This window comes from Heterocephalus glaber, unplaced genomic scaffold (assembly GCF_053883595.1).
Source record: "Heterocephalus glaber isolate CG9 unplaced genomic scaffold, H.glaber_assembly_v1.0 deba00001454, whole genome shotgun sequence".
NCBI lineage: Eukaryota > Metazoa > Chordata > Mammalia > Rodentia > Bathyergidae > Heterocephalus > Heterocephalus glaber.
In genome coordinates, this window is record NW_028258303.1 from 4,237,292 (window position 1) to 4,249,584 (window position 12,293).

General features: G+C 40.3%; 1 protein-coding gene across 17 annotated transcripts in view; it reads right to left on the reverse strand.

The window, feature by feature from the left end:
- The window catches only part of Bmpr1b (bone morphogenetic protein receptor type 1B), a 444,906-nt gene that overhangs the window by 42,835 nt on the left and 389,778 nt on the right, over positions 1-12,293 (reverse strand). For all 17 annotated transcript variants that reach the window (XR_015452872.1, XM_013073337.3, XM_013073339.3 and 14 more), the window contains 2 exons: positions 3,586-3,688; positions 3,030-3,132 (listed from right to left, as the gene is read on the reverse strand). Coding sequence is in view for 16 of the 17 variants with exons in the window: in XM_013073337.3 (XP_012928791.1) it covers positions 3,030-3,132; positions 3,586-3,688 (206 nt within the window). In the remaining variant the exon portion in view is untranslated. The remainder of the gene's footprint in view (positions 1-3,029; positions 3,133-3,585; positions 3,689-12,293) is intronic.

The window sequence follows — 12,293 nt, forward strand, 5'->3', positions numbered from 1 at the left end:
CTGGTCATTTGAGAGTTGCAGATGAAAACAATGCTGAGATTCCACCTCACCCCACAAAGAATGGCTGCTATCATGAAATCAACCAATAACAAATGCTGGCAGGGCTGTGGGGAGAAAGGAACCCTTCTCTATTGTTGGTAGGAGTGCAGACTGGGGCAACCACTGTGGAAATCAGTACGGAGATACCTCAAAGAACTAGGGCTGGAGGTCCCATTTGACCCAGCTATTCCCCTGCTGGGTATCTTCCCAAAAAATTAAAAGAATCATACCACAGCAATATATGCACACACATGTTCATAGCAGCTCAGTTTGTAATAGCTAAAACTTGGAAACAGCCCAATTGCCTATCAACTGGAGACTGGATAAAGAAGATGTGTTTTTTGGTTTTTTGGGTACCAGGGATCGAACTCAGGTCCTTGTGCTTTCAAGGCAGGCGACAGAAACACTGAGCTAAATGCCCGGCCCCTGAAGATGTGGTTTTTTTATAAAATGGAGAACTACTCAGCCATAAAGAATGAGAAACTAGGGACATTCATAGCTAAATGGATGCACATTGATGCCACACTCTTAACTAAAATAAATAGGACACATGTAAATACCAAATAGTTTGTGGTGTGAAAAACTAAGTGCAAATAAGGATCAAGATGTATAACTGATAATGTGAAATAGGAAGAAAAGGTCTAAAGGAGTAGGGGAAGTGGGAGGGGCAGGGGAAAGGAAAGAAGGGAAAAGAAAAAATATGAGAAAAAAAAAAAGTGTAAATAGGGAGTGGTGGAGGGCGTGGAGGGAGGGCAGAAGAATGGGGAAAAATAAGAACCAAGATACATCATGTACAGGTACAAGATCCCAATGATGAATGTAACTGTGTTGCATACCTAAAATGTACCAATAAACGTAACGGGGAAAAAAAGTGATGATAAGAAGCAATGTTTGGGGGAAGAGACTTTGGCACACCCTCTCCCTCTGCACTGACCCTGTGTCCTCCGCTGAGGGTTCCCAGGCCTCCCTGGTCAGTTTGGTTTATGCTGAAGGACCACACTTGATCTCACTGCTGTGCACACTTCCTCCGCGGTAGAAGACTGCTATCCTCGGGCACTCTGCTTTGCCGTGGCTTCTCCCCAGGAATGAGCAGAGCAAACTGAGCCAGCCACAGGCTGTACAAAGTGGGTGAAGTGTGTGGATCTTTGCTGCCATTTCTTCATCTTTACAGTGGGAAGAGTGCCTTAAAGGTCGCAGTGAGGTTCAGGTGGGCTAATGTAATACTCAGCACGATGCTTGGCGTGCACTAGTCATTCTAATTTCTCAATTTTCATTTACTCAGCCTATCCTGCTCTACCTATTTAGAAAAGTCTTATCTGTCCTTACAGTCTCATTCAAGGGTCACTGCTATGAGGCCACTGTGACCTCCTCCCACCCCAGACGGAGCTCGCCACTCACGGTCCATTGTCTGTAGGTCACTTTATTACCTAGCTCAAATACGGAGCTCGTCCTGATCAGACACAGTGATACTGCGGCTGTGGACTCGCTCCGAGCTCGAGCTTCCCACTACTCGAACAGCAAAGTTCAAAAAAAAAAAAAAAAAAAAAACAGAAATCTGCTCAGTGTACGTCAACTGCTCTCTGTAGTCAAACTGAAAATCCGACTGAAGAAACCCGTAGGGACTGAGTCCCACGGCTCACTGCAGACACAGGGGCTACGCTGCAGACAAAGCTCCACGCTCGCCCCGACTACAGCTAGCACTTGTGTCCCTGCGTCACAACATTCCTCACTGTGGCTTTTTTCTGTTTTTAACTTTATTTGCGCAAATATCATACTCATGGGTTCAAAAAAAGTTAGTGATACCAGCAGTAAAGCTAAGAGGAAAACTGTGAGAACCATGGTAGAGTTCAACAAGAAATCATTGCAAAATTTGTTAAAATGCTGGAAAAATTAATTTATAATATTTGGGCCTCAGAACCAATTATTTAGTTTTCCATTATTTCTTATGAAAAAAATACATTCAGTTCTCAAATTTTTCACAAATTTGTAACAAACTGAGCTCAGTGACTGAGGTATCATTGTATAAATTAGTTATTCAGATTTTCTTTCTCATATCCTAGAGAACACTTCTTGGAAGAAAGAATTTTCTTCATCCATTTCTATGTTCTTAATGCTTATGTTGTTTGGAAGAATTAAAAGAACTGTGAGTTTCCTTTGTGAATTTTTATGAATCAATATTGCATTGTTTCTAGGTTACAGCAGGAAAATATTCATAAAAGGTTATCAAAGCCAATAAACTCCATTATATTTTGTTGAGGAGCTTTTCTCTTTTCAAAAATAAAATGAACCTCGAGGGATCATTTTAAGCCACCTATACAAGACTTAGGACTTAAAAGTCTATAATGGCACATCATTTATTCCATGGTGAGAGTAAGGAGGAAAAAGGAAATATGGGAGCTGCTTCTAACAAAAAGTTGTTTAGGGTACAATATTGTTTTTAATGAGAAACAACTGTGTAAACTTTAAAATTAAAACCTTTAAGACATCTTGTCAATATACTGATACATGCTTTGATGAAAATTACTCTAGCATAGATAAAATGCAGCGGTACACAGCAAATAATCTATTTCGCCCCTTAAAAGGTCTTTATCTTCAAAATCGATGTAGCTCAAAGGTAGTCTTAGAGATATATATAACTTCTGAGTGCTTCTGGGGTGAGAGAAAGCACTGTCTACAGAGTGCGAGTTCTAGGAGCCGTGGCCTTCTGGAGAGATGTGGCTAGGAGTCAAACCAGGAGCATCTGCAGAGGGCCATACCTACTGTCCTGAGGACATTTGCTGTCTCTGAATGACAGATCCTGTGGTCTTACAGTCCTCTGCCTCAGCAGGGGCACATGACACAGGCACACTGCTCTGGAAAGGACCATGCAGAGATCCAACCTGGCTGGACAGAGGAGAAGTCACGCTGGAGAGATGCAGGGAAAGACAATGACTGCATGCTTGCTTGCCTTACACCTAACCTTTTCCAGCTGGAAGCCTTCCAGGCCTTACCTCTGTTCTTCAGGGGAGGCAGTGTAGGGTGTAGGTCTTTATTACATTCATTCCTTTCTGTGCAGCATTCAATGGATCTTCTTTGATGAGGAATGGGAGTGTCCTAAAATTGAACCCACACAACTATTAGCAAGTTTATTCTGTTTCAATGTCATACTAAGACATAAAAAATAATCATTAGAAAACTTACCTTAAAATTCTTATAATATTGTGCATCTTAAAAATATTATTTGCTATCAGGTTCAAATTATCCTGTTCTATCTTACTGCAACTTCTGCATTTCAACAAAATTACTATTATGTCTGTAATAACTAGTATACATAAACTGAAGAAGTCTTGGCTTAATGCAATTAGGTAAATTGGATTTAGAAGGTAATCTAATGAGACACTATTTCAAAATTCAAAATGAAGGGAGAATTGGTCCAGTGAGAATTTTCAATTTTTTTCCAAATTACTAATGGCTGGCCATGAAAAACAACTGTTTTGCCTTGCTTGGATCTTGCTGGAAATCTAGCCAATGCAAGGTTACAAAGTAAAATCAAGTTGTCGTCCTTACCCGACACTGAAAATCAGAGCCTTCCAGTCCTAGACATCCGGAAGTGACAACAGGCAGCCCAGAGTCGTCTTCCTCTATCATTGTGAAGCAGTATCCGTCTGTGCTGAAGGGAGACAGCCAAGGCAGTGGGAGAGTGAGAATGAGTTAGTATGTCTGGGGAGGTGAGATGAAGGATGTGTAGCATTTGTTTCAATGCAAATAGGGAGAAAATGAATCACCAGTACAGGCTACAAACTGTTCAGACAATCTCAAAATTTCCTTTTATGAATGTGGATTTGTCTTCAAAACACCTGGTAATACATTCTTTACACAGAAGTTCATGAGGAAGGAGGAATCAAAATTTCCATATAACAATCATGAATTGACATTAATAACCATATATACCACTTGCTGAACTCACTTTGGGCCTTCCCAGATGGAAATTTCTCCAGATAAATCTCAACCAAACAACTCTGAGGAAGGTAGTACTATCCTCAACTCCTGTGTGAGGAAACTGAGGCTCAGAGAGCATCAGTAATTTCCCAGAAGGGCACAGTGAGGGAGAAAGGCCAAGGGCTGGCCCCATGCAGGTGCATGCTGATGCTGGCTCCACCTGCCTGAGCTAGGGAAGTACACTCATCTCATCCCAAACACCACAGTTAAAGCCAGGAAGGTGCTGAAGCAGCATGGTAGACTGAGCAACGATGACTGTGTCCCTGCTTCCTCTGCTTTGCAGGCTGACCTGTCACAGGGCGAGAGTAAGCTTTGTTGTAAGCCATCTGGGCTAGAACCAGGAGCAGCCAAAGATCCACAACACAAAGTGTTCTGACACAAAAATGGAAACAAACAATTTTTATTTTTTATACGTTTTCCTGGATTTATACTCTCTTTTTCTATGTCATTTAGTCCTCTGAATAACAAGAAGATAGTAATATTTCTATTTTATAGGTGGAGAAATTGAGAAAGTAATAACCTTATGAGCCGGGGATTTAGCTTAGTGGTTTTGCCGCCTGCTGTGCAAGCGCAAGGACCCAAGTTCGATCCCCGGTACCAAAAAAAAAATAGTAATAACCTTATGCAAAGTCAAAAATAATTACAGTAAGGCTGTGATGGTAAAACTTTATAGCCAAGCACCCAAACTGCAACTCAAAATCCACTAAAATCCAATTGTTTATTGCAAAGTACCAACACTACAATTAAACTTGAATGCTGAAGTTTTGGTTTAGAAAAAACAACTCAGACGTTAACATTTTTTGTCTTAAAATAAAAACAAATAACATACGTGCCATAGGTTTGCCACCATTGCACTAAGGTACATATCAATTCCCCAAAAGTATAATTATTATGCATTGCAAACATATAACAATAAAAAATTTAAAAAGTAGTTATAGAATCAGGCCTTGAATCAAGGTCTTCTGACTTCATTCTCACAAGAACTGGAGCTACACATCGAGGTGATGAATCCCAGGGGATGCCCAACATCAGTAATAAACCACTATTGCATGTCCTCAGAAATAAACCACTGAACCATACTGTCACCCTTGTCTCATTCATATGCACGCTCAGGATTCAAGACAGACATGACAATGTGATGTAGGAAGAAAGCTGTGAGGATGGTATTAGCCGTGATTTGTAGGTCTGTCTATTCTGCATCAGTGGTAGCAGCACTCTGCCATGCATCCGCCCTTCAGTTATCATCAACATCCTTAGAAGTGTTTACTTGGTTTATAAGCCCAAGTGATCCAACAGACCTCAGTCTATAAGAAGTAGCAAAGCAAAGTTCAAGTGTATTAATGAATAGCGAGGAGGCCAATGATAGATCACTTTGCTAGACGAAGGTCAAATGCATGAATATTGCCACAGAAGAAAGACTGTCTCTGAACAGCCCATGCTCTGAATTCTCCTGGGGCATTTTAATAAATTTATGAAAGTTCTATGGAAATGTAAAGCATGTAAATGTTAAAAACAATAAATAATACAGCTGTTTCTTGAAATTTAAATAACATGAATGAACAATACTTGTGTGATTTTAAAATTTGTTTCCTACATATTTAGATTGTGTAACTTGTGGGGTATGATCAGAAACTATGATCAATGTTTAAAATTTTTAAAAAATTTATTACAGTAAAAGACACATTGCCATTAATCCCACTCAAAATCCTCCCCCTTCCTTCAGATACACTTATCCCATCACTCTTGCCACTCTCTGAAGCAGTTCAAGTTCTCTTTTGTGTCTTTAGTTGTACTGTCATGACTGTCTGGGTGTCCTGATGTCCTGAGTTGATTCAAAATGTTTCCCTTTCATGGTCATTTTGACATGGGGAAGAGCTGGAAGTCACATGGTGCTGCGTCTGCTGACTAAGGTAGATAAGGGCACACCATGTTTTTGTGAGCCTGACTTCCCTTCACATGGAATTCAGCAGCTTTACTCACTGTTTTTTTAATGACCCCTTATAAAGACTCTCATAAAAGAGGACTACTAAAACTGCTTCAGAAAGTGGCTAGAAAGATGGGAAAAGTGTGTTTGAACCAAAGGGGAGTACTTTGGAGGAATTAATGCTAGTGTTTCTTTCACTGTGATAAAATTTTTGAAAATTTAAACATATTTCAATCATCCCTCATGTATTTCTTATCATAAGCAAGATTCAGAAATTATCAGAAATAACAGTTACCCTAATTTTCTGACATGAATATACAGGGGCTTGTGCAGTTGATATGTAGATTAGAGCTCAAGACTATTTCTTGCTTATTGTGAGTTCCTCTTACTCAAACCTGAGTATATGGAAATGGACTTCTGGATAATTTATAAAAATCAAGAAAGGGATGAGAAAATGTAGTAAAGCTGTTGGTAAGTTAATGTTATAAGGTCCTAGGAAACATAAACATCAGGGAAAGTATATTCAAGCTTTAAAAATTCACTCCCCTGTTTGCAAAGAGGAAGAAGCCAAAAATATAAAGAAGCAAAAGTAAGAAAGAGGGACCTTCGAGAAAAGAATCAATGTTCCATTCACCATAAACTCACAAAGGAATCAAATATCCAGTTGAAGGAGGAGGTGATAAAGCCGTTTCTGTGCATATAATCTTCAACTAAGCAAAAGTGATTTATAAGCTTCTCTCTGAAACTGCTATCTAACCAGAGAAATTAACTGGACACTTGCAGTACATTTATGAAGCTTGAGAATTACTTGGAAGCTTTCAACCTTCAAGCCAGCACGTGTAAACAAAACTAAGGCCCAGAGTCAAGGCCAATGAACTCTGCCCACCACTGAGATTCCATGGCTGGATGTCAGGAAGGGAATTCAGCTCCCACAGCAGATTTATGTGAGTACCCCACTGCCTAGGTGCCATGTTTAACTTAGTCTTATATAAGCAGATTATCACCCCATCACCCCCAGAGTGCTCAAAGTGAAGAAGAGATGAAGAACCACAAAGGAAACCAAAGAAGAAAGAATTTTAAACAAAATTGGAGCAGTAGGATGTACACATAATTATAGGCCCAATCACTGAACTGGAGTAATGGTTATGAACACAGACAGAGAAAACGGCAACACTTCCAGAATCCCGTCCCTCTGTGTTACGGCCAAGAAGGGTGATCAGAATGGAACACAGTTGTGGTCACACCCACGTACTCAGTCACCAATGCTGAATATCTCCTGACAGGACTTTAATTTACAAAAAACAAAGCACTTGAGAACTTAAAGGTTACATGATGTCAAAAAAGTAATAATACAACTTTTACTATAACCCTTGGGTGGTTCTACAGATTGTTAAAATTCCCCGATGTTCCAAAAGCAAAGGCATTTCTGGAACATCCAGAAAGATCATTAGGCTATTAACTGCCTCAAAGAGATTTTAGTGTGTCCAAGTGAACATACTTCATCAAGTAAGGGGTCTTTCTGTTTTAAACCTTGGAAGGGCCAAGTGATCCCCCCTTTTTTTGATACTGGGGATCGAACTCGGGTCCTTGTAGTTGCGAGCAGCGGAACCACTGACCTAAATCCCCGGCCCTAAGGAAATGAAGTGACAGAACTTTTGGGGGGTTTTTTGTTGTTGTTGTTGTTTTTGGTACTGGGGATTGAACTCGGGACCTTGCGCTTGTGAGGCAGGCAGTGGAACCACTGAGCTAAATCCCCGGCCCAATCCCCTTTTTAGGCATGCAGTTACATTTCCAGAGACTGCAAGCTTTTTATCTCCTCTCGTTTCTTATCCAATGGGTTAAATGGCCTTCTGGAGTGCACCTCTTTCCTACATTATTGCAGATGGTAAGAAATCAATTTCACAAGGCACCTAAAACTGCACTGGCAGTATCTTTACTCAACATGAACACAGTTTTGTGAGGCACGTCCAAGCTTTGGTCTTTTTAACTCTATTCTTCTACTAAGGTCTCACATTTATTGCAAACCCCAAGCTTGTTCACAAACAGTCACCATGGCTGAGAAGGAACTATTTCTGAACATTCCGACTAGCTCAAATCTTTATATAGATTAAATTAACTCTAAAATAATTACCAAAGATTTTATCTGCTTTGCTCAATTAGATAACAGAAAATTTAAAAGCATTATTTTAAATCTGCTCTCAATCAAAATTAATTGCATCTGCTCAATGTCATCTGCCTATGAGGATTAACAGTTCTCTTGAATGATCAATATTTATTACTTTTTCCCCCAATATGTAACAAATACTAGAATTAATTTTTATTAACTTAATTTTCATTAATTCAATTTTCATTCAGGTTGGATTTTTAAATGCTGGTTTAAGTCATTTGTAAACAAACACTTAAGGAAATCTGGTGTTCTAAAATATCTATTTCAGACCTAAGGAAATAAAGTAAGTTTTCAGAATTTTCTGTCACAGGTAAACTCAAAGATACATAAAGTTTGTAGAGTTGCTGTATAAATCATGTACATTGTAGTCAGCTGAGGGCCACAGCTTATTCACCAGGGGTTCATTTTATATCCATGGAGCACACTGGGACTCAGGTGGATCGAGGTGCTGAGGACACAGGGTCAGGGGATGTGACCTTTGCTTTTGAGGAGCTCCTCATCTACGAAGGCCACCAATCCTAGAAGAGGGACATCTGTCCAACTTTAAGCAATGAGAGTAGAAATTGTAAGCTACTGAAATGTTTCCTACCAACTGGGAAATAAGCAAAGAATGCTGAGCAGTAGTAATTACCAAAGTAATTGGATCCTAAGGTTTTCGGTTTTTGTTTTCTTTCCTAGATGGAGGATTCCCATAGGGTTGGAGGGAAACAGAATAAAATGTTTCTAGTTCTGTGTGCACTTCTTTCGCTTTTCCTCTGAGTCATCTCTGTATTCAGAAAAGGCAAGGTTACAACATGAATGACAAGGTCCCTCTGTGAGAGTTACCTCACTATTCCTTTCAAAGCCTCCTAGAAGGTCTTCCTTCTTGTCTCTAACACTAACCCATTCTCCAAAGCATTGGTGGCAAACCTATAGCATACGTGCTGCAGCAGGCTGCCTGTATCACTGAAAGACCTAAAAGGTTTGCCATCACTGTTCTATAGTGTATCCTGATAGATCTTATGTTTTGTTTCTCTGCTCAACAATCTTCAATGGTTCTCTGTGTGTAACAACAAACTGGGCCCATTTAACATTTTCATTTCTGACTAATAAGAGGCACAAAAGAGGAGTAATTTTTCATAAAAGACTTCATCAGTTAATTTGCAATCACAGACTCTTACAACTAAAGGACAAGTTCTAATGAAGGACTCACCATTCTCCTAAGAACTATTATTTGAAATCAGCATCTTTTATTGGGGGGAAAATTATAAAGCTGGATGTTTAGATGGCCTGGGCAACAGTGTCAAAAACTGAATGGCTTATAGTGGCATTCATCACACAAGGGGAGGTGTACAAGATAACAAACAGAACACACACTATGTAGACAGAGGTCAGAAGCACCTAAGCACCTACACCACTGCACTCAGCAAACTGCAAAGAGCCCAGCAGCCCCCTGGGTTTTCTTCTGTCCCGAGAGTCTTCAAGACATGCAGTTGGAGACAGCAAACCCCTTGTCACTGGTATGTGAGGAGGTTAACCCAAAAACTGAAACTTAAGTAGCACATTGAGAGGGTGGGTGTTTCATGTGCCCTGAAATGAAATAACATAAAATAGGAAAAGCAAGCATGTAATTTACAATTTTTTTCAATTCATGTTATAATGATTCATTTTTATTCTGCTTTACAAAAGTATCAGGGTCCAACTCATGGCGGGGGGAGGGGGTGGGTGTTTCTCCAGAGAGAGCCCGGGAAGCACCGCTTCAGAGGACAGACATTAGTGTGCGCACACAGATGCGGAGGTACAGGCGCGTCTCTCTCGGGATTCCCACAGGGCAGATCGCAGCTCACAGGAGGACGCTCCTGGAGGCATCACTGCATCAACAATCAACTGGGGCTTTCAATGCAGGTCCCCGCTGCTGCTGCTCTCCTCTAAGAACCAGTGTTGGGATGGCTTCTGGCCAAGAACTCACAACTTGGGAATCGGCCACGATCTTTTTACCAGACCATCATGCCTCAGATTTCTGAGAAAACTGCATAGGCTTTTAGAGCCTCAGATTTCTTACAAGTAAAATATAAATAATGCTCCATCTCTCTAGGAATACTGTGGTGATCAGTGATAGGTGAAAGTAAACATGCTAGTATTTATGAACATTTTGGTAATTATTATTTTCCTGTTTATGTCTACAGGTTAGTCCATCTGTGTTGACTGTAATAGTGCAAATTATTTCTTCTGGGAGCTTCCATTGTTACTATTGCTGATTTTGTCTCTTTTGGGGTTTTTTTCCCATTTTCTACCATAAATCAAAAATTGACAACCATGTTATTCAAGCCCATCTCAATCTGGCTTCGATCTCTACTGAGTATCTCTAGACTGCTCTTACTAACATCATGACATCTGACCGGCATTTTTCATTTCTCATCCTTGACCTCTACTCACAGTAAACACAGCTACCTTTACTACTTCCCTCTGCCCACCCAGTTCCAATAACACTACTTAAGTCTCCTGGGACATCCTCTTAGCATTAAATGTCTCCAGGCTCACTTCTATTCAGGTAGATGCTCTCGATTTCTGGTCCTAAATCTTCATGCTTCATTATATAAATGACTTCCTGTTATTCCAAGCTTGACTACGTCACTTAATTTGATTAAGGGAACGTTGGAGGACATGATCACACAGAGGCTTTAAGGGTCTGCTTTCTCACACTCATGTGAGTGAGAACAAGCCCTGGGAACTGCTGGTCCAAGGAGAATAAAGAAATGAGTAGCAGGGCTGAAGTCAAGGTCCCCCAGTCCCAGCAGAGCCCAGCCCAGCGGCAGCCAACCTATCAACCTCCAAGTGAAAAAAGTTATGTGTGGACTTACAGGCCTCTGTGACCTTAAGGCCATTCAGCAAAGACGACCAGTGTTCTAGCTACTTGTACTCTCTCCTGAATGCCTATCTGCATAGAGATCTGTGCCCTACTGCCCATACCCTTTGACATCTCTACTAATATCCCCACACTGGGAACTTCCTTCCTTTCCTCTGTCCAACTTCATTAAAGGCAATGCTATGCATTTAAATCTTTGTCCAGGATCACGGAAGGCCCCTCTTCTCTCTCTCCTCCCATATCTAATCCATTAACCCACAACTTCACATTCTATATATTTCTCAAATACACCCAACTCTCCTACACCAGTAACATTCTAGTTCAAAGTCATTTTCTCTCACATGAATTTAGTCTTACTGAACCTACTTTTCAAATTCTCATGCTTAACTCATCTTTGCACTTTTGTCTACTTCTCATACATTCAATACTCTGCAGCAAAGATATTTTTTCAAAGAAACAAATCAAATCATGTCATTCCCAGCTGCCACTTCTGCTTCAGGACCTCCTCATGATTTTCCTGTGCTCCTGGGTGTACAGCTAACATTAACACAGCCTACCAGACACAGTGATGTCCCTTGCTTCTGGCCTCTGTGCTCTAGGAAGCCAGTCTCCTTTGGACATACATGCTTCTCCTTCCCACAGCAGAGCATTTTCAGCAGGCAGCCCCTGCTTCTCCCAAACCAACTGACACTTCAGTCGCTTAACAGGAAAATGGGACAAAATATTTGAAATTAAGATAGTTGTAGAAAATCCTAAACATATGATCACCCTGACAACAGCCCAGGTGATACACACTGATGTATCATGACTACTATAGACTTAGACAAAATAGTAAAATACTCCCTTAATTAGCTTCCACCTGCTAATTTCTCTCTGCTTAGGAAATTTTTTAATTTTCCCTACACTCTTTACTCTAAACATACATTGTTTCCCAGGAAAACCTGTCAGAGCTCCAAATTATTTTAATCACAAAGCTCAGTGAGGTGGGAGTGTTTAGTAGTAAACAGCTAGTCACAGACCTCTCTGGATCACAAACTCCACCTGTCTGAAAGGAAGAATCAACATTCCCTGCAATGCTGAGTTGCTCTGCTGATTAAAAGAGAGATGTATTTTCTATCATACCCAATTTTTCTCCCTGTGTTGTATCAGTTAATGTCTATTTCTTGTGCTAAATATACTGGGTCTTTGTGATATATCAATAAACTTACCCAGGTTGAGCTGGGACCAAAATCCAAAAATGAAATTTATTTATGTTTTATATACGCCTTATACAAATAGCCTGAAGGAAATTTTATACATTTTTAAAGTGCCTGTGCTTGAACTGTAATTCTTATGTGTGA